This window comes from Lynx canadensis, chromosome B2, assembly GCF_007474595.2.
Source record: "Lynx canadensis isolate LIC74 chromosome B2, mLynCan4.pri.v2, whole genome shotgun sequence".
NCBI lineage: Eukaryota > Metazoa > Chordata > Mammalia > Carnivora > Felidae > Lynx > Lynx canadensis.
Genome location: NC_044307.1, coordinates 16,779,008 through 16,801,735, shown reverse-complemented (window position 1 = coordinate 16,801,735; position 22,728 = coordinate 16,779,008). Strand labels below are relative to the sequence as shown.

The 22,728-nt window shown below is 46.7% G+C and overlaps 1 protein-coding gene across 3 annotated transcripts in view; it reads right to left on the bottom strand.

Moving 5' to 3' along the window:
- LOC115513585 (androgen dependent TFPI regulating protein) overlaps positions 1 to 21,954 on the bottom strand; it is a 75,800-nt gene extending 53,846 nt beyond the window's left edge. The window contains exons 1-3 of one of the 3 annotated variants that reach the window (XM_030314845.1): positions 21,559 to 21,954; positions 11,330 to 11,464; positions 9,838 to 9,939 (exon numbers count right to left, since the gene is read on the bottom strand). In XM_030314845.1, the coding sequence (XP_030170705.1) occupies positions 9,838 to 9,939; positions 11,330 to 11,464; positions 21,559 to 21,711 (390 nt within the window). In that variant the 5' untranslated portion in view covers positions 21,712 to 21,954. The remainder of the gene's footprint in view (positions 1 to 9,837; positions 9,940 to 11,329; positions 11,465 to 21,558) is intronic. The other 2 variants (XM_032593112.1, XM_030314846.1) reach the window with 2 other exon arrangements.
- Positions 21,955 to 22,728: the final 774 nt, after the last annotated feature.

Here is a 22,728-nt window from a genome sequence, read left to right as displayed (position 1 = left end):
ACCTCTGCCTGAACTCCTTTTTTACCCCCTGATCCCTCCCGGCTACCGGCCACTCATCCTCACAGAGGCCTTTTTTCTGACCCACAAACCCACATTGTGCTGTGGGTCTTTCTCATAGAATACGTAAAGTTTGTCCTTATCCATTACTTTAGGAGACTGTTTAATATCTGTCCCTTCTCTAGACTATACACTCCACGAAGACAGGGGCTACGTCTGTATCATACGTCACCCGGCCCCATACACACAGCACACGGCAGACACGATCTGGACGCCCAGCAAAGGCACAAAAATGTCCTGCTCTTGGGGTGCCTAAGTGTCCGACTTTGGCTCGGGTCGTGAACTCGCTTTCGTGGGTTCGAGCCCCGCGTCGGGCTCTATGCTGACAGCTCAGAACCTGGAACCCGCTTCAGAGTCTGTGTCTCCCTCTCTCTCTGCTTCTCCCCTGCTCGTGCTCTGTCTCTGTCTCAAAAATAAATAAAGATTAAAAAATAAATTAAAAAAATGCTCTGCTCTTATTTAGGCTCCTTAATTCATCCCTCCCTCAAAAGCACAGGACTAGGACAAGGATTTTACTTCTAAAAACGAACAAGGGGGGGCGCCTGGGTGGCTCAGTGGGTTAAGTGTCGGACTTCGGCTCAGGTCATGATCTCACAGTTCGTGAGTTCGAGCCCCGCGTAGGGCTCTGTGCTGATGGCTCAGAGCCTGGAGCCTGCTTGGGATTCTGTGTCTCCCTCTCTTTCTGCCCCTCTGTCGCTCATACTCTGTGTCTCACTCTGTCTCTCCAAAAATGAATGTTAAAAAGAAATTTTTCAAACAAACCAAAGGGCTGTAAGTATACGCCTCGCGTGCGTGTAGAATCACTGAGCATCAAAGCACGATGCCCACTTTGAGCAAAGCTTTTACTCCCACTCCCAGAGCCCAGTGGCCCCCCAGGCCTCCCGGCTCAGCGTGCAGGACCTCCCTGGAGAAAGAGCTCTCTCTTGCCCCCATGTGCTCACTTCCGTGAAACCTTCGAGAAAATGGATGAATCTCATGAGTACCTGCAGGTGAGAAGTGGGGGGGGGGGGGGCAGCTCGTAAGAAAGTACGGTCGCTGCTAGGGCGCCAGAGTGGGCGAGATTTAGGACCGAGCCGGCAAAGCAAGCGCCCGAATACACGAATGTGCCCACTAGATCGTGACAGGGAGAGGAAGGGCAGGGCGGAGAATTCAAAAAAACTCTGGCAGGGCAGAGAAGCGTCTCTGAGCCAGGAATCCATGCCATGGGCGTGCAGCGTGTGGGTAAGTGGAGACACCATCCAGGAGAGCAGACAGTGTCCTGCAGAAATGTTCTTCTGCTCGGTAACGCGAGCGCCCGGAGGTGAGAGCGAGGTGGTGGACTCAGACAAGCTCGAAATTTCCAGCGGGGCACAGGTGACTGCTCTACAGGCAGAGAGGATGCAGAGACCAGGGAAGGGGGCTGGGGGCTGGGGGCTGGTTGAAAGTCCCGCAGCGGCTCCCTGCTCCAGGAGAGGACCGGGCTCCACAGCTGTCTGAGTGGCTTCCAGTGGGTTTCCCAAGCAGCCACAGGCACGGGGGGACTTTGTGCTGCCTCTGTAATCAGGCAGGTGACGTTCATTGGAATCTGGCGGAGGAGAAGGCTCTCCCACCCGCCCACCCTGCTGCTCTTGGGCATTTTCACTTCTGTTCTGAGATCACGGGATGTTAGTAGCTCTTTCCTACCCACTTAGCTTTTTTTTTTTTTTTTTTTTCTTTCTCTTGGTATTTCAGAGGGGTTTAGGACCTCCGTTATGAGTTTCTCCGTCCCGGTTATTCTTCAACACAAAGTCATTCTTCTTGTTGGTAGTGTTACACACGGTTGCCATGGAAGTAGGGATTAATTACATTACATGGGAGGGCAGACCCAGCAGCACAGCCTCAAGGGCACCAAATGATTTTAATTATTCAAATTCCTAGTAACTACTTAGAAGACACGTATATCGTTTGGATATTAAAGAAATAAAATAAAAGTCTTGGACCCTTCATTTGAAACTGGGATGTATTTCCTAATGGGTATTCTGTTTAGAAATACGAAGAAATACTAGATCGTGGAATCGAAAAGAGAGCCACTCTTCAGCACACCTGGGAAGTTCTCCAAAGTGGGATTTAAAAAAAAGAAAAACAAAGATAAACTTTCACCACTCGGGTCCCTCCCTGCTCTCAGGAGATGGAGAAAGCATGGGGCGCCTGGGTGGCTCAGTCGATTCAGCATCTGACTTCAGCTCAGGTCATGATCTCGTAGTTTGTGAGTTCAAGCCCCGCATGGGGTTCTGTGCTGACAGCTCAGAGCCTGGAACCTGCTTTGGATTCTGTGGCTCCCTCCCTCTTGGCCCCTCCCCCACTCACACTCTGTCCGTCTCTCTCAAAGTAAATGAACATCAAAGAAAAGCAGGCACTGTGAATCGCTTGGTTGTAGTTATATAAAACTGTGAGTGGATTGGTACTCCTTTGGCAGCTCATTATCAAAATCTGCTGTTCACCTTAAGACTTCCTGAGGGGCAAGATGGCTTTATTGTCCTTACTCAGTGAATTCTGCTCCCTAATCCCAGCTTAGCTCCTGATTTCACTGCTGAGCCTGAAGCATTCACTCAACCTGTTTCCCAGGTGAATGTCTGTTGGAGAGTCTAACCCGCCTTAGATTAGGAAAGGAATAGTGCGAATAAAGTAATAGCTAGAAATGGTTTTAAGCAAGAGGACAACCCATAAATAACACTGTAGTGATTAAACCTGGAAAAAATATCCACGGAAATATCAGGGTGTGGCCATTGACCACATTTTCATTCTTGGCTCAGGAGCTTTGGAACAATGCTCTGGAAAAGGATCTCTTCAGTGGCACACCGTCCATTCAAGGACTTAACTAGTGTATCCCTACCCTCCCTAAAGTCCCAGGGTGAATCATGTCCCAATACCATTTTCTGATCTTTTTGGGCAGTCATATTTTCGTTCTGACGTGAGCCTAGTCCAGAATAGAAAATCACCAGAGAAGATTTTAGAATGTAATGGCACAACAGATTTGAAGAAGGGGGAAGAGGCCACGAACCAAGGAATGTAAGCAGATTGTAGGTGGAAAAGGCAAGGAAACCGATTCTCCTGTGGAGTCTCCAGAAGGAATGCAGCTGTACCGATGTCTTGACCTCACCCCACAAGACGCATTTTGATCTTCTGACCTCCAGAACTCTAAGCTGACAGATTTATGTTGTCTTAAGTCATTAAGTTTCCATTACTTTGTTAAGTAGCAACAGGAAACTAATGCATGTAGCATTACCAAGGCTCTACCTCCCCTTATCACTCCATCAAATTGCTCTTGTGCAAGTCACTGGAGAGTTTAGTATTGCCAAAGCCAATGGAAGATTCTAACTCAGGTCATCTTACAATATCATCATACTTGGCCTCTCGGAAGCTTCTGACATGCAATACTTCCTCTTTCTTGAAACGTTTGTGTACTTGACTTCTGGGAGACCTAAAGGCATTGGGTTTCCTCCTAACTCATGGGCAGCCCCTTCACAATCTCCTTTGTAAAACTCTGCTTTTCCTCCCAGGCACAGGAAATGGAATGTTCTAAGGCTTAGTCCTGGAGTATCTTCATGAGCTGTACTTACCCCTTAGGTGATCTGAATTAACTTTAAAAAGAATCATCATGATGTAGACAACCAAATTTATAGCACCAGTCCGAAAATCTCCCCAATGCTCAAATGGCAACCTGCTGTTCTGCACCTCGATTTTGCCATCTAACAGGCATCTCAAACATGTCCAAACAGACCATGTCCTTCTCAACCCTTGCACTGTCCCTAGGATCTCCATCCATACCCTTTCCCCATGCCTTAGGTTAAAAACCTTATCTCTCTTGGTGCATCTGGGTGGCTCAGTCAGTTAAGCGTCTGACTCTCGATTTCAGCTCAGGTCATGATCTCGTGTCTGTGAGATCGAGCCCCAAGTACTTGCTCTACTGTCTGCCTGAGCCCTTTTGCCAAAATTTCCTGTGGCCGCCTTCCTCACTTTATCCAAATTTCTCTGAAAATATCAGCTCACCACAGAGGCATCCCTGACCACTCTGATTGGCCTACACCCTATAAACCTACTAGTTTTACACACACACACACACACACACACACACACACACTCCTTTGTCCCCTCACCCTGCTTTACTTTTTCATTTTAATACTTTCGCTCCTTGACATCATTCACTATTTATTCATTTATTGCTTCTCTCCCCCCACTAAGATTATATATATTCTCCACAAGGTACGATTTCTTTGGTTTGTTTGTTTTACATCTTTAATGCCTAGAAGAGGGCCCTGGTACATAGAAGCTACTCTATAAATGCTTGTTAGCACTGCCTTATGTTAAAGTTAAAGGTCTTGCTTATTATTACATACATTAGCTAGAAAAAAATATATATGGTTATATATTATATAAAAATATGTAGATATAATATAAAGGAGGCTCCCTATAGTGGGATAACATTTGATAAAAATGGTGTCCATCAAGGTACGGTTTACAAAGGTATTTTTTTTTTTCAACGTTTATTTATTTTTGGGACAGAGAGAGACAGAGCATGAACGGGGGAGGGGCAGAGAGAGAGGGAGACACAGAATCGGAAACAGGCTCCAGGCTCTGAGCCGTCAGCCCAGAGCCCGACGCGGGGCTCGAACTCACGGACCGCGAGATCGTGACCTGGCTGAAGTCGGACGCTTAACCGACTGCGCCACCCAAGCGCCCCTACAAAGGTATTTTTGAGAAGAGTTTATTTCCAGCTATCTCACTGTAGGAGAGGTGCATGGCTTCCAGTGACTTTGGACTGTGATTCAAATATCCTCCAACAGATCTCACTTACCACCCTAAGAGTGACATGGGCTGGGGCGCTCTACCAACAGGACATACTCTGGCTGATGTCTTACATCATGGGGACGCAGAGGTGGATGGGAGGTGGAGTATCCCATGGGAACTTGACCAGGTCCCTCTTTCCTCTCAGATGTGGACGTTCTGGTTAATGATACTGGGGTGGGGGTTGTTTTGTATTTTTTTACTGTCACAAATATCCTCCCAAAGATGCTACAAAACACAGCCTCTGCATTTAGTAAGTTAAAAGGCTGAGTGGGAATATATATGTGTACGGTATACATATATATATAATATCTATAGTTTAAGCTTTTTGCAGTTAGGACACATATCTCACATTTCACCCCATAAAGATGAAAACAGATCTAAGTATATCATAATGGCTTTTTTTTTTTTTAAATGAATAATCCTTGGGGAACCTGGGTGGCTCAGTTGGTTAAGCATTAGACTTTGGCTCAGGTCATGATCTCGTGGTGTGTGAGTTCGAGCCCCGCGTCGGGCTCTGTGCTGACAGCTCAGAGCCTGGAGCCTGCTTCAGATTCTGTGTCTCCCTCCCTCTCTCGGCCCTTCCCCTGCTTATACTCTGTCTCCCTCTCAAAAATAAACATTCAAACATTTAAATGAACAAAATTAATGCATAATTCTTGATTCTGTCTTTTCGATTTGAACTGAGCATCAAAATCATCTAGGGGTCCTCTTTCCTGGCATATGCTCACTTATTGCCAGAAGGTTAACCTGAGTCCCATAGATGGAATTTATAGACTCAGAGGCTTCCCAATTCACAAAAAGGTCTATTCCCTAAAGGCTGAAAACCACTGCGCTATCCATAGATATCTAGATTGTGGGTCTCCTCTGCTCAGAGGCAGGGCTGGGATGAGGAATCAGGAAGGTGTGGAGGATGGGTTGGTAATTTCTGACAACAAAGTGTGGCTATTTGGTACCGATAGGTCCGCAGCTGACCTTTGTTGCTCATCAGAACTCACCTACTCGGCAGCCCAACTATTTCACACCAGGTTTATGGGTGGGAGAGAAAAATCTGAGATTGGGTCTGAATTTGTGCGAGACAGCGTCTTGCATGCTATGAGGGAGGAAGAAACTGGAAGGTTTAGAGTTTCACTGTCACAACATTTTGACTCCCCAGCACATCCCCCGAGAGGGCCCACTGGCCTTCTAGATATGACTCATGCGTCGGTCACAGCCAGGCCAGGACACAGGGGACATAGAAGCCCTCCTGTCTACGTCATTCATTTGGTAATAATGACTGACTTCTGTATGACGCCTCATATGTCAATGTCTTACGTTCGTATTAAGTGTTATTTTATTATTTCACCTCTGTGTGTATATACTAGCCTCAATCAGATTTAAGTGTGCTTGAAATCAAAACCCTTGTCAAACATTGATCGTGATGCTACACACATAGTTGGTACTTAATTATTTTTTTCAAATGAAAAAATGGCAAGGCATTTAATAACTAAGAAGCCATATTTGGCACCTGCTCCAATTTAAACAGCCAAGGTAAGGCCTGTCTCTTAAGAGCAGATGATTTTGAAACCTCTGTTAACACGAACGAAAGCTTCTCAGTTCTAAAATTCTGTGACCGTGGATTGAGAGTTTTCTATGACCATCACGTATCTATGCCATCCTTGATATTTCATAAAAGTGCTTGCACATGCGTTCTCAATAACTGGGTACTATTTTCAAATGTAGAGGGGCTCTGAGGGGGGTTCTCTGATCTATTTCAACTCTCCTTAGGGGCAACCTGAACAATGTAGGTTGGTTTCCAGAGAAATAAGTTCCCTAGCTCTCTTCAGGTTAGGATCTGATGGTTTCCTCAGTTACTGAGTCGTCTTCCTGCTATTTAAATCTGTCTGCTCTGGTTCTATCTTTAGTAGTCATTTAGATAAGACCCAGGGAGGTAGTGTTTTCCCCGGTGAAACCTGGAGGAATACTTTGCTGATCTTCCCTTTCTTTCATGAAGACTGGAGAACCACTCAGCAGTAAGTCAGGTTGATCTACTTGAGTTCCTAGGGCACCAGCGAATGGCAGCCTGGCAATGGTGAATGCAAATATCTCATGTTACTATTTGGTTTGACTAAAAAACAAGGGTACGAAAATGTCCATGAGAGATGACAGTCAACTCTGAATGACTCTTCTTCAATGATACGCCTCCAAGGAGCTAGAAGGGTCAGGCTGGTAGGGTTCCAAAGACCTGATGAATCATGGAGGTTTTATAACCACACTGTGTCAAAGGAGAGGGTGGTATTTCTTAATATGACAAATACTACTCATAAAGCCCAGGGCAACATCACAAATGGCAACAGGGGAAATATTTCAGGGCTAAGGCTAGAATCACAAACATGAGGACTGTTGTGAAATGAGAGAATCTTTAAGGAAAGCTTGTGACTGGCTATGGACAACAATAATCCTTATCTTGTGGAAGAGAAAAGGGGGCGATTCCCTTCAGAACAAGGCCGGCCTCATATGGAGACGACTGGTACCAAACGTCTAGCCTAACCGCTCATTATCACCCTGGCTGCCACAGTGGTGGTTTCCAGGTATTCACTCCTCTGGATTGTCATGGAAGGACACTGTTAGAATTTAGAAAGAGTCGACAAATTGACCCAGTGATAGCCATTTTCATATTCATTCCTACTGGTATTTAAGAAATTAGTAGAGAGCATTCCTCAAGGCAATAGACTAGGAGAATTTAATAATTAGGACAGAAACTAGAGACAGTAAGGGACACAATCTGGGAAAGAGGGATGAGATGCAGTCTTGAAGACACTGGATTTGGAGCAGAACAAAAGGAAGCATGACACTTTGAAGGTGACCGCATCAGGGACACCCACTGTTGGTTCTGCGATGCCGACATTTTTCCATCAAGGCTCTGTTGGGAGTTTCTCCAATTAAACGAACAGAAACACAGGAGAGTCTGTGTTTGACCCAAGACAGCTTGCCTCCCCCTCTCCTCTCTTTGTCACCTGTGTCACTCCTCTGTTGACTCTAGTCCTTTCTCTCTAAGGGATTCAAGTTACTTAATTGACCAGAGGCCACATAGAAGGGTCAACAGAAACCCCTAGATTGTGAAAGCACAAAAAAATCTTAAGACCTCTGTTGTACAATATCTGCCTTGCTAATTAGTTTGTGGATATGATGCACATTATCCAACTATCTGCTTCCAAAATTATCAAAAATCCATATGGCTGCTTAGCAAGGTCACAAATGCCAGGCATCACCATTACAACTATTTGGAAGAAGTCCAACTTGACTTCTATGTGGAAAATGGAACCTGCGAGAGGTAGGGAAGCCTGTAATCGTCGTAGGAAAACTCCTACATGAACTCACAAAGCCAGGAAAAAGGTGTTTGACATATGTGTTTGGCTCCAAATAAGAGATATTTCCTAGACTCTGCCTTTATATTTTAATAACATCTAGCTCAGTCACTTGTCCCCAATCACTTCATTTTCTTAAGTCATATTTTGACTTATGAGCATACAGATGGGGATTCTGGACTTTTTTTTTTTTTTTAAGTGAGAATTCTCACTTTGCTATGTTAATCAAGCTGAGTGACATCTTTTTGATTGCCTGGTGAATTAGGAAACCCGATCGAGCCACAAATTTTGCACTTATTGTACTAAAAAGCAACAGTGAATTAGCCTTGGATTTAAATCCAGCTGTCCCATTTTTGAGCTTGGTAGCCCCACGCAAATCACTTAACCTCTCTGAGCTTCTTCTTCCTTTTTTTTTTTTTTGTGTGTGCAAAAAATCAGGATTACAGTTGTCATCTAAAGAAGGTTGTGTGAATTAAATGAACTCATATTTGAGGAACAAGCTTAGCACAGTGTATCGTGCCATTAAAAAGCAGAAATATTCCCTACATGGGTATCTGAGATTAATGTTAATGGGAAATTGGGAAGGTGAGGAGTGGTCTCATCAAAAGAAGGTGGTGGAGGGATCCCCGAGAGGTGGGACTCATTTAATGTGTAGTTTTTGTCCCGAACTCGAAGTTAGATCAGAACTTGCGTATCTTTGTCAATTAATCATCAGTACCTCACTGAGTACATAGTAAAGGTGAAAGAATATATTTTTCCAGGGGTAGGGCACACAGAGGGGCAGAGTTAATGGAATGAGTTGCTTTTCCAAATTGGTAATCATCTGAACTTTAAGACAATGTAAGGATTAGGAGCAGAAGAAAGTTTGTGAGCTTGAAGAGCTTTCATGTGATGTTGCCTCCTTCGTAAATATTGAGAGCTGAGCTAGGACTTTGAATGATTAGCGCATGCATGCAATGCCAGTGACTCAGACCTCCCCTTTCATCCAAGACCTAAACAGCCGTGTGCCAGGACCACTTGTCCAGCTCACTGTTACTGGCGTTCAGATACCAGTGACCTGAATATCTCAGAACAGGTTCTGTTTACTATCCAGCCCCTCAAAAATAAACACGCGAATAAAAAACGAAATGGGAACGTATCCACAGAAATGTGTTAACGATAATTCCAGTTGCCATGTATAGCCCTATCAAGTATTAGCTAAAAAGCTAAGCTGTGTGACCTGCTCCTTGGATGCTGGGGTGGATTTTTTTTTTAAAGGTTGCTTGACTTCTTTCCTAGATCAGGTTTTCATTACATGCCATTTGCTGAAGTCACCTCTCTTTCAGGACTGCAGCCGCCAAGAGGTTGCCTGTCCTTATGGCTGGGTGCCTTTTCAATGACTTCAGAAGTAACTTGGCAAAAAGCGTTGCCTCGACATCCCCTCCGCTCGCGGTGGGTCCAATTACGGCAGCCATGTTTGTTCATTTTGTATCCTTACTGTGCTCTTGAAATAAACAGTGATGGGATGGAGAGTGAGAAGTTAACAGGATGCTGGGGGCTGAGAAGTTTGGAAACATAAATAAGGCACTGTGGAGTTCTTAGTACAGAGGCTGTTGCCTTTCCAAAGTCACTGAATTTCCCCCTCACTCACCATTGCATGATTCAACCATTCTGGAAAGATATCATCTAGGGCCTTCGGGTACACGAGCTCTCGATCGTAGAGAAAGAGGATCCAGAATGACAAAAATACAAACTGGAAAACAGAACACAAAAATAGCATGATTAAATTTTTTTGTCAGTCGGAGCTTTCTAAGTTAACCAAGGAAACATGGCGAAATAAGAATAGACACCAGTTTTAAAGATATCCTCCAGACACATTATAGAAATGTAAAATGAAGACAAAATTCCTCACTGTTGAATTGCTAGGTCCACTCTGGGGATTCCAGGGAGTTGGGGATTAATTATTTGTCATCGTAGCAGACAGGGTGGATATAGATAAACAGGATTCACCGACTCTTAAGTCATTTTATTTTATTTTCATTTAAAAAAAATTTTTTTTAATGTTTATATTTGAGAGACCGAGACAGAGCATGAGCGGGGAGGGGCCGAGAGAGAGAGGGAGATGCAGAATCCGAAGCAGGCTCCAGGCCCTGAGCTGTCAGCACAGAGCCCGGCCCGGGGTTCAAACTCACGATCTGTGAGATCATGACCTGAGCCAAGGTCAGACACCCAACTGACCGAGCCACCCAGGTGCCCCAAGTCATTTTATTTTAACCAGTGACCTCTCTTGTCTAAGCTTTCATCAGAAATACTGAGAGCAGCCACACGGGGTGGTTTGAGTCTTACAGTTTCCTTACCCATCTAAGTTTGAAGGCTCAATGCTAGAGGATTCAGGACAAGGATAGGTGGAAAGAGGCAGCCATTTCTAAGCACAGATTCTGCTGGGCGGCCGACGGGCTTGATCCCAGTTCATTCCCATTCTGCCCGATGAATGGAAACAGGAGCCACGTCATCGAAACGTGGACCGTATCAGCAGATACGCTCACTGTCACTGGCATATGTTGTACTTCTTTCCAGGGTCCATTCATTCAACAAAATGAATGAGGCTCTCACTGTGCACCCCACACGAGATATTTTGGACAGACTGTCTCGCTCTCTCCCCAATTGTCTTTTCCACGTACCAACTCTGAAGTTCTCATACCCTTTTTTTTTTTTTTTTTTATGGTTTCCACTTGCAGAAGTAACATATGCTCATTGTAGCAAGTGAAACAAGATGTATAAAAGGGAAAATGAGTCATCTGTCTCCCCAGCACCCTGCATTCCCGGTACTCCCATGGAGCCAAGGTTATCTTAGCTGTCGTTTGATGAAGAAAGATCCTTCAAACTTCCCCATTAGACATCAACAAGGATCTTGTATCGAACGTTCACCAAGATAAAAAGGCAGTGTTAACTCCAGTCCGTAATGAGCCCTATTTCTGGGTGCCACTGGGCAACACGGTACAGTCCTCAGGCAAGACATTCATGCAAACTCAGTTGCTCTGGTTTGCAATAAGGGGCCCTGAACAGCCTTGCTGCCCGGGGGGGTGTGTTGTTCCTGCGAATCTACCTGGGTATTATATTACTAACACACCTTCGTCACTTACTGTGGATATTGGAAAAGCCAGTGTGGTAAAAAGCAGGTCTCTGAAGGCGGTCACGAACTTAAGGTCTCTTTCCCCTTTAATTCTTTTCAGCACATCTTCCACGCAGGCGACCCCGTAGAAAATGGCCTGCAAGAGCTAAATTCATTACAACAAATGAGGGCATTTTCATTTGCTTTAATTAATACATTCTTCACCGACGTAAAGCTCTGTCCCTCTGGGAGCAATGTTGATTTGAGGAGGGGTGGGGGGTGCTGTTGGCTGTTTTGGTTGAGAGCCAATTCAAGGGCTGGTCTTCCAGCTCAGTGGGCTCTGACCTTGCTTGCTAAAACTGATTGAGTAAAGTCGTTTAGGGGATAATAATGTGTACAGTATTTAGTGTAATGGACTTGAGCTAAAATGGAAACAAAATAGTCAGCTTAAAAGGAGAGTGTAATGAGATAGATACCTTAGCTGCACAGAGGTGGGCAAAACCAAATAAACAACACGAGGGCAAAGAGCCAGACGCAATGGTGGGCATATTCTGGCCTCTTCCAGAAGGAACCAAAAAATGTTTAAATGCCTAGCGCTACAATCGCATTAAAGAAGCCAGAATCAGGGTCAAGAGCACCACAAAGCAGCTCTGTGCTCTTATGAGGGAGAAGCACAAAATGGCATCTTGCTTATCTGAGGGAGAAGTTGATGTCCTTCTCGGATTGCAAGGGGGTGCACGAAGGCCTTACAAAGAAAATCTGGCCAAGGCAGTGACTTAAATCCACAGGGATAGAGCAACCCAGGGGCTCTGCTGTGTCACTAAATACCACGAGGTCCCTGAGGCCAGACGTAAGAGAAGGACGGCCTTCTTCAGAGAAGTAAAACCAAATCAAGGGCAAACTTTGCCCATTCTTACCATTTCGCACAAACCCACGGCTCCTGATTTAGGACCTCGTGGGTCACACTACAGAGTTGGGGGTGGTTTTGAGTTGTGCTTGCGTTAGACCCCATCCTACTCCTTAAAAGTTCTGGGCTGGTACAAAAGGGGCCATCTGGACTCCTCTCTCAAAGTATGAGTCAGGCAAGTTCTGGACCCCAGGGCATTGTACTCAGGAGGGATCAATCAGCTGTCAGGGAATGACCTCTGAGGTCTGAACTCGAGGAGAGTTCTAGCAGAGTTGGCCTCCTACCAGTCTTTAGCGTGAAGAAGCAGGTGGGAGAGGATACAGAGGTGAATTAGGCGAGCAATATGCATAGCTGGGTCCGCAGACCAGCAGCACTGGTGTTACCCCAAAACTCATGAGAAATGCAGACCTCAGCCCCATCCCAGACTACGTAGTCAGAATCTCTGGGAGTGAGGTCCAGGAACTCGTTAGCAAACTCTCCAGGAAGTTCTGGAGACACTCACTGGGTTAGACATAAATTTATCACTTACAAATCCTACTGACTCCTCAAAGCTAATAGACGACTTTCACTGATGTTATGTGCCCGGCTTTTAATTTCTCGTAACAACCTTATGAGGTAAGTCCTATTATTATGCTCTCTCCCGACCCATTTTACAGATGAGGAAACTGAGGCATAGAGGCATGAACACACTTGCCTAAAGTCTCATGGTGGATACATGGGGATTTGAAACCCACAGTCTGGTTCTTGAGTCAGACTTTATTTTTTTTTAATTTAATTTAATTTTTTTTAATATGAAATTTGTTGTCAGATTGGTTTCCATACAAGAGTCAGACTTTAAAAGACAGAGGTTTCGAAGAACAGTTCAGGTAAAGCGCCGTGAGAGGTCAGAAGAAAGAAAGCTATCTCCAGGTGGAAGAATGAAAAATGACTTTGAAAAATACTGATGCCTGATTGCCACCCTTTCCCTCAGAGATTCTAATTTTCTGGGGGTGTGGCCTAGGTGTCAGGATTTTTAAAAAATCTCCCAAGTGCTTCTAATTAGGACAGATAAGGTTGAGAACCACTTGCCTAGAGGAACTTCCATTTGGACATTTGGATCTGGCCTTCCCAAGAGAGGCGGGATGCAACGGACAAAGAGAGAGAGAGGGAGAGAGAGATGGAAAGCAAATGCTGGGGCAATGCCTTCGTCTAAAGGGCACAGGGCCAAGAGGGTCAGCAAAGTAGCAAAGAATAATCTGATGGTACAAGACAGAACATACAGGAGCCCCAGAAGGGAGGAGGAAGCTTTGAGCCAGAAGGGTGGTTCCAGGGAGGGGTGGGAAGCAAGCGTTAAATGTCAAACACTCGCGGCCACCCCAATACTCGTCATCTACTTTTGACACTCAGCCCTCAGGCTGTAGAATCTGGAGTACACGGATGTTAGAGGAAGTCGCCTCCTCCACCCTTCCCCACTCCCACCCCTCCGGCAGCCCTCACCTCACCCCTGGTTTCACTTCCAGCTGTTTAGGCCGCAGCAGGCAGCTGGTTTAGTAAGGAAGGACAGGCATGGGGCCCGGGCCCCGGCGAGGAGGCCCACACTCTTCTATCAACATAGCCATTAATCACGTCCTGGGCTCGGACAGTCTGCCAGGGTTTCTGTCTTCGGGGAGAGGCCGCCTCCGCCCAGCATGTGAGGTCCATGTGACCGCTTTCCTTAGCAAGAGCTTTCTAGAGTCCCCATGAGTCAAGCTGGTCCTAACTCTCTCTTGCTTTTCCCAGTCAAAAATGTCGAAATTGGACTGGGGAAAAGAACACATTACTCAGAGGCTCCCTGGCTTCTCCTTCACCAATAAAACTTTTCTCCGTGCTGCAAACTGGCCAATCGCTTCTCCACCTCTACCCCCCAGCTCCCGTATATACGCCACGCTGTGAAGATGCCAGCTGGGCGCGCAGAGCAGCCTTGTCCCCGCCGATCTTCATCTTGCATTGGCATGCCATCATCTGCATCAACAAGGAATATTTGTGGAGCCCTCGCAAAGGAGCTCGGGAGGGAGGCGCTAGGATGTTGCCAAGAGAAATACGTAAGCCAGAACTAGGGCGGAGAGGAGCCACACAGCTGAGCTGGAGGGCAGGGAGAGGGAGGCGCCATGAGCTCATTCAACGGGTAGGCTCCTTGGAGGGCCACGAGAACAGGTCTCGATCAGCTCGCCCAATGGGACAAGGGTCTGCTCAGTCCCTAAGGACAATACAGTGAAATGGTTATCAAACAAGCACGGCAAGAACGGTCAAGGGCGACAGTGGTAGTTATTAGGGACTGAATGATGCCCCCCCCCATTCACATTGAAGTTATAACCCCCAGTGCCTCTGAAAGTGGCTTTACAGAAGTAAGTGAGCTAAAATGAGGTCGGTAAGGGTGAGTCCTGATCCAATAAGACTGGTGACACCCAATGGTGTCTTTACAAGGGGAGTTCTAGGACACAGACAACAGCCAGAGTGAGGCACGACCGAGTGAGACACGGGGAGCACGTCAGCATGCTGAGGAAGGGGCCTCAGGAAAAACCAACACTGCTGATACGGTCATCTTGGACTTTTAGCCTCTGGAACTGTGAGAAAATAAATTTCTGTTGTCTAAGCCACCCGTCCGTCATACTTTGTTAGGGTGGCCGGAGCAGACCAACACGGGAGCATTAAAACAAGGTAGCAACAACGGGCCCTGTTAAGAATCTTACGACAAGATTACTGTCATTTACATTTCTTTTCTTTTTTTAATGTTTTTTAAAGTTTATTTTTGAGAGGCACAGAGAGCGAGCGAGGGAGGGGCAGAGAGAGAGAGGGAGACACAGAATCGGAAGCTGGCTCCAGGCTCCGAGCTGTCAGCACAGAGCCCGACGCGGGGCTCGAACTCACATACCGTGAGATCATGACCTGAGCCCAAGTCCGGCACTCAGCCGACTGAGCCACCCAGGCGCCCCACTGTCATTTACATTTCTCAACTATTTTGGCCACCAGGAAGGCACAGCTAATGGCATCTTCTTGGCCAGCATTTGCCTGAGAGCTACTGCCCTGTGATTTATCTTTTTGACCAGGTCTGCTCTAAGTCTCTTTGGTCTTTGTGCCTTTTATTCTGAAATGTTGTTGGTCTAAGTTTGTTAGCTGGCTTCCACTTTTTTTTTTTTTTTTTTTTTTTTGTTGCTAGCTAACAAATTTACCACCTGGGAAGGCTGAATTACATTTTTTATAACTAGGGCAATTTAAGAAACCATAGCTAAAGGAAATTTCGTTTTTATATTCATGTGTCTTCGCAAGATTCACAAAAATCTTGAAATTATGGAAACTTAGCCTTTCTAAGTCATTAAGTTCATTTCTTTGCCTTTAAGCCAGAACTGTCTTCAACTGTCTCAGGAAATGAGAATTTCTTCTATGTAAGAAATAACTCCAGAGAGGGAGATTCCACAAGTTTTTCTGAACAAGGCATTACAACTCTCATTGGATGAGTCGTCATCCAACGCCCAGCCCAGCTCTGTGCCTGACTTGAACAGGCTGGACCTTTCTTAGGTCTTGCCTTCCAAATGAGGCAAGGTTTACAGTGGGAGACTATTCCAGAATAAAACAGCAAATGGGGACTAACTGTGGTGAGTATTTTCTATAATTGCAGTGATGAGAGTAGCGGCGTTTGGGGGCAGGTAGAAGAAACCTTTGCTAAAATCTAGCTGCAGAATATGCAATATACTGTTTCAAGCATCATTCGGGTGCAGTTAGCTTCAGTAAAACACTGAGATAAGAGAATGAGATAGAAAACATAGGAGAAATGGAGAATATAAGCTGGCAACAAGTGGAGGAAAACGAGAGAAGAAACCAAGAACACTGGCGGGGGATTGGAAGAAGAATTCTAAGAACGCTCAGCCAGTGTTGTGTGCTGATGATAACTGGCTTCGAGAAACAGCAGGACGGGGGTGGGGAGACGACCCTACAGGTGGGATGGGGGGCCCGAGAGACCAGGGTTTAACTCTTCCCAGTTAGGCCCAGGCTCTGGTCATTTATTCATGCCACCAACATTCACAGAGTGTAGGTGCCACAACCTGTATTAGATACAGTACAGGCCAGGGCAGGCCTTGTGCTAATGTGTCTTTATTAGGACGAAGAAGAGAGGAGAAGCAGGAGGAGGCATCTTTCCTGTACATTTACTCTTTTGTGTTATGTAGGTCAGGTTCCCTGGGAAAGGATCAGATGCTTAGATCTGCCTGCAGAGTGTTCATTGAGGGGTACCCCCCGGAACAACTGTGAGCGGGAGGGAAGAGGGGGGACAGCAGGTCTGAGCGGCAGGAAAAGAGGAAAAGCAATGCATTGGCATGAAATCGTCTGGTCCCCAAAGGAACTCTGGATCCGAGCTGACTCTTCGGTGTGGTCCCAGAGCCCGGCCTTCGCACCACAAATCAGCCAGTCACTGGATGCAGCAACTCCAGGGAGGGCCCTAAGTCTTGTCTAGGCAGCTCCCTTCGGCTGAAGGGCAATCCTAGGACAGGACCCTAGCTGTGAGTCATCACCAGCCAACACTCGGGAACTGGGGAACGAGTACCTCGATGCTAGAGAGATGGGGGGGATCCTGGGGGCCACACCACAGTATCCACTACCTACGAGGACACTGAGGCTCAGGGAAGTTAGGTAACCCACACAAGATCACACAGCCCGTGAACGACAGAGCCAGCACTCACACCCAGGCCACCTGTCCTCTATCTATACTGTGTTGTAAAGAACCTACCAAAATGTCATGGCTGCTCAGTAAGCTACAGCTATTCTGTTTTGGGTGCTGGTGGTGACAGGTTCCTGCCATCGGTTCTCCTCCTTTCAGCCGCCTGAGAGCTAACAACGGGGGCCTTACACATTTTTGGGAAAGGACAGTTCAGTGTACTTCTGACTCTGTTGCGCATCAGAGCTCCACTGATTGATATATTGACCCGATGATGGAAATCCAAGGTTGGCCCCGAGTATCGAAGTGGGGGCCGGAGCATAAATGGGTCCCTGTCTTCCCAGTGTTCGGCAGCTGCTTTGGAGTTTGGACCCATGGAGGCTCCTCAAGGATCTCTCTTCCGCTGGCCCTGCTTTACCGTCCCTGAGGACCTCTGTGATGAGGTTGCTCTTGTCATGGTGACAGCCTGAAGAGAATGAGGTCGGAGCTGCCTGAGGCTTGGGCAACTTTATGACAAATGGAGGGAAAGGTCGTGTCTCGGTTGGTGAAGTGGGGAGGGCCCCACCCAGAATCTCCCCTGGAGATCCCAGTTATGTGGCACCACCTCCAACAGGGCTTCAGAAGGAACCTTACTTTTAAAAAGAGGAAAACCCAGCAAGCCGTTCAAAGTCAACAAGCTAAATCGAAGCTAAAAGTCCCCTCCGTCCCCCACCTCCTAGCTTATATTCCTTGAGGTCAGAGACAGTCCCTGGATGGAAATGGAGTGGGCTACAGAGGCGAGGACACAAAATTTGTGGAGGTCCCGGGCGCTGGAAGCCAGAGCCAACATGGGGACCATGAGGATGTCCATAGCACTGCCTTGTCTCCACTCCAGCTTCAAGGGGTTCCCCATTCATCATATGCTCCCTGCTCGAGCCTGCAAAGTCTACTCCCAGGACGGCCCCAGATCCCGAGGGCTGCACCTGCACAGCTCTAGCGGGGACTCCGCGGTGGCCACCCTTTGGCTGGGAAGCTGGAGCGTGTCACCCACAGAGGGAGATACCGGAGCAGTGAGGCAGGTGGGCGACCCTTGCCCGGAGCCGGGACCCACCAACCACGGTGCTGTGAGGGGACCGATGTCCCACTAAACCGCCTTTCCCTCCGCACAACCTCTATTCAAAGACGGGATGACTAGAAGCTCATCCCCACCCTCCTACCTTCTCTTTTCATCATCCAGTGTATACAGCATTCTGAGTGCTTCTGGCACGCCAGGCCACGCATCCCTCATGGTCACTCTGTGATGATGCACTACTTTTCTTTCTATTTGGCAGCTTTGGGAACCCAAAACACAAAGAAATACCTAGCCCAGTGTCACGGAGCCTGGAGGTGGGGAGGCTGAGGTACCATCCCAGAGACTCATGACCCTAGAGCTCATGGTTATAACCACCAGGCTACACAGCCTCTCCCTCCCCACAGAGAATCGGCTGCCCCTTCCCTGGGGAGGGTGGACCCCCTCATTAGGCAAAACGTCCCAACTGCCCTCTCCTTCCTTTACTCTCCTTAAGCACCAGGCAGGTCACGGTGCCCAACTCTCAGTGACACCCATCCCACCCCAGCCCCCCACCCCCGCCACCAAGCCTGTGTGTCTTCCCTTTGAACGCCCTGGGATGCTTCAAGAGGAAATGGGACGCTCAGAATGTTGACCCGCACCAAAGCGGATTTTGCTCTTGAAAGGAGGCATAACCGACACTCAGCCAAGTAAAAACTGAGGCTGTTTCAAGGGAGGGGGTGTAATTTTCCTGGAGAGCAGGCTGGGGTACTGACTTCCACAGGCTTACATAAAATAAACTGAAGAGTGTTAGGGCAGGTTACGAGACTTCTATGACTTTATAAACACAGCCATTAGCTAGTCACTAATTAATCCTTAGTTAACACCAATTAATCATTGAGAGAGGCAACCCTTCATCAGCCCATGAGGCCTCAAAAGCAGAGCAATGTTCAGGCCCAGTATCTCACCTCGGGTAACATATGTGAAATCTATTCTTTAAATCGATCCGCTGACACACAGCCAACCACAGTCAACCCATTGTCGCCAACTGAGAAACTTTGCATCAAGCCACACTTTCAGTGACACCTAACAGAGCCCGGAAAGGAAGCAGCTGCAGGTGAGCCCCTCCCTGCTCCTTTCAAAGGCCAGAAGATGTCAGAAGAGATAATATTGTACAGGGAGGCAGAAAACACTGAAGGTCAAGTGCGGTCAACATTCCAAGTCGCTCGGTTTTTATACGGGGGTTACGCCACGCCAGCCATTGTAGGAAACCCAGTGTAGAACCAGAATGTCAGGAGACAAAGCTCCTGGTTTAGGGGATTTATGATTTCATTGGAATGTTAAGACTCACATGTGGGTGGAAACAAGAAAATCATACTATACCCAAATAAGCAGGGGCTGAGAGATGTCATAAAAACTCAGGGAAAGGGGAGCCTGGGTGGCTCAGTCAGTTAAGCTTCTGACTCTTCAGTTAGGCTCAGGTCATAATCTCATGGTTCGTGAGTTCAAGCCCCACATCAGGCTCTGCACCGATGGCATGGAGCCTGCTTGGGATTCCCTCTCTCTCCCTCTATCTCTGCCCTCTCCTGCTCACACACACACGCACACACACACACACACACACTCAAAATAGATAAAACAAACATTAAAAAGAGTTTAAAAAAAACCCTCAGAAATAAAAAAAAACACATGTGGGCTGGAGTTGGTCAGCAGAGATTTTAAGGAAAACATGGGATATCAGGGATCTATGAAAACAGCAAAATGGTGGAGGGGCAGGTAGGCCTCTCATTCCAGGATGATGTAAATACAGGCAGAACAGTGACGACAAGAAGCATAGGGACCAATGCTGGAAAAGACACAGGCTTTCCTGGAGAAGAGACCAGCTTTTCTGGGGAGAGGGGGGCCTGAAGGCTGGGTAGGCAGGTGAGCTCACATGTCAGGAATTTGCAATTGGTTCCATCAGGTAGGAGGGAGCCACTGTGGTTTCTTCAGTAGCAGACCACATTTCTCAAGCAGGCTCATGATGTTTAAAACAAAACTAAACCAAAAACAGTGCTTTGGGAAGATTAATCTGGAATCTGAGCGGTAGATAGATGAATTGCTAATGAGAGGGCAATGAAGCGATAATCTCGTCACCCAGGTACAAATTAATAAGAGCCTGTAATAAGAGGGATATTAAGATTGGGGAAGAAGGAAGGAGCCTAACAACAGGAAAAAGATAGGATTTGGTGGCTGATTAGTCAGAAAGCGGAAAGGGGATTAATACTAGGAAATGATAGTGTCTTTGACAAGATAAGTGGCTTTTTTTCCATACTTGGAAACATGACAGCTCTGGGGCATGGAACTGAGTGAAAACGAAGAAGTCAGGGAGCTGGTTTGTGGGAGTAGGTGATAAGTCTGTTCTCAGCCATGCTTAGTGTGAGGTTCCATACTGGAACTTGGGTTAGATTCCACTATCCACCCCGACTACAGACACCCTTGTCTTTCAGTTGACCATTTCTAAGATAAAGCCAATGGATGCACAGAGCAGAGGTTTTTACTGAATTATTCTAGCTTCACAAAAGCATTTCTTTGTTGTTTTCCATTTGTGTGTCTATTTCATAAAATCCTATGACTCAAACAAGCAGTCATCTTGATAATTTCCAGGGACAGGGGAGCTACGGGGGCTTGGGTCTTCCAGGCCAAAATCAAAAGCCAGCAAATGGCCAGAGAGGGGGAAGCAGAACATCCAGGCGTCTTTGCTTCGAACCTTCTGGATTTCCTCCCCTTACAGCGTAACGCGTTCTGACCACGCATAACCTCTGCTTAGGATCGTGATTCCAAAGGACTGGAATATTTTTGCCCGCTCTCTGAAATCAGAGGTTTTCACCACACCCTACATTTTAGTTAAAAATCTCAAACATCCATTAGCATCCCCAAAGGATGTGCTATTTTTAGCTTTTAAGTCTGAAAATATTTTTACATATTTCCAACACATTGGTTTTAATCGATTTTTCTCCCATTCATTTTCGCTTCATTCATCAGAATGTGGTCAGCTGGGCTAGAGAGACGAGAAGGAATCAAGTCATTGGATTGGTTGAAAATGTGTATTTGCCATTTGGTTGGGTGATTTATCCTTTAAGATGGAGCCTAAGCCTATAAAAAATTGAAGTGGGATCTGAACATGGCAAAACGTGTTTGCTTTTCTTAGATAAATCTGTTAGTCTGCGCTGGGAAATGGCATCGTTCCCCCCACTGGAAATTATGCTTCCCACACAACATCCGCCACTCTGCCTTCCCTCACAGATTTCCCCAAGCAAAGTTCAAAATCCTGCCTGTGTTTGTAGTCAGTCCCCTGGTGAAGCCATTCATTTAGTCTTTCCATTTGGGCTCTCTGAGAAGAGCTCCACGACAGGATCCTTTTCGAAAGAGCGCTGGGCAACTAGTGCAACACGTAGCTACAGGTACCTTCTGAATTGGGTCTCTCAGAGCAAAGTGTCAAGGAAGAAGCCAAAATTTCCAGACAACGAAGAAGGAAGGCAAAGAATGGGATCTGGCATCCGATAAAATTCAGAGGTGAATTTTAAGTATTTGCATAAATACTTAGGCAGGGAGGAAGGTGCAAAAACACTGATACTCTAGGCAAACAGATCGCTTCCTGGTATGGTCATACCGACTTACCAGATTTAGGAGGGTCAAGTATTTCCACTGTCCACCATTTAGAAAGATTTTGGATTTCCGCTGGTCCCCTCCTTGCTGCGAGATGTAGTAATTGAGAAAAAGATACCAGCTCCAAACAAGGAAGTGGTAAATGCATGTGCAAGTTCTCCTCATGGCTAGCTCTGACCACGGAGCCGTGAATGTCTCAGGGAGCTCTCCTCGGCGTCCTTCTCCCCCTGTGGGTCACAGTTGGAGTCCCGGGGCAGGCCAGAGAGCTGTAAAATACACCCCTCAGGGATTGAGAGTTCCAACAGGGCTGAATTTTGCTTCTCTCATAGGCTCCCTCCCTGATAAACTTGGGAGACGGGATTATTCATGCGTGGCTTTGAGACACTTTCCTTTAGGTAACAAGTAATCCTCAGATTTGCATAAATACTTAGGCAGGGAGGAAGGCCAGAACTGCCCTTTGCACTGTTTGGCTGGGGTGGGGGTTAAATGACCTTATTGTGAAACGCCAATAAACTAATAAGTACTGTCCTGGCCACATTCTCTTTTCTTTCCTTTTCGTTTGGACAGAACAAGAAAGCTGGGACAATACTTCTTGCTAGATGAGGATCAGGTCGATGTACCAGAAGGGAGACATTACGGGCATGTTCATGCCACCGAGGGAGAGGGAGGTAAGGAGAATGGGAAAGGATGTTGTAATCTTGTTCCCGAGGTCTCCAGGGCCCTATGAAACCTGCAACAAACTTTGCTCTCTGGGGAACGGCTCCAAGGCTTTTTTTTTTTTTTTTTTTTTAAGTTTTATATCTAAGCCCAAGAGAATCAAAGGTTACCCAGGGCTCCTCCAGATATTTATTTGCATGGGTATTTCTGAGCCCTGAGAGGGAAGAAGCATAGCGTGAGGAAGAGATATGTAGTCATGACCCCAACATACCTGAGTTTAGACATTGCTGGGAGACAGTGAGGGTCTCCGCATTGCCTTAGAGAGGACGAGCATGTGCTCGGGCGGGGCAGCAGAACCGGGCCCTGCTCAGGTTCAACAGGAGGACCCTGAGAGAGCGCCAGAAGTGTCATACCTTGTGACGTCACCAGCTTGTTTCCCCCGGCAACTGACTCAGAGGGTTCTGAGCAAATCCCCAAGGGAAGGGCTCCCAGTGCCAGTATGTAAGTCTGGAGTTGATGCTGCTG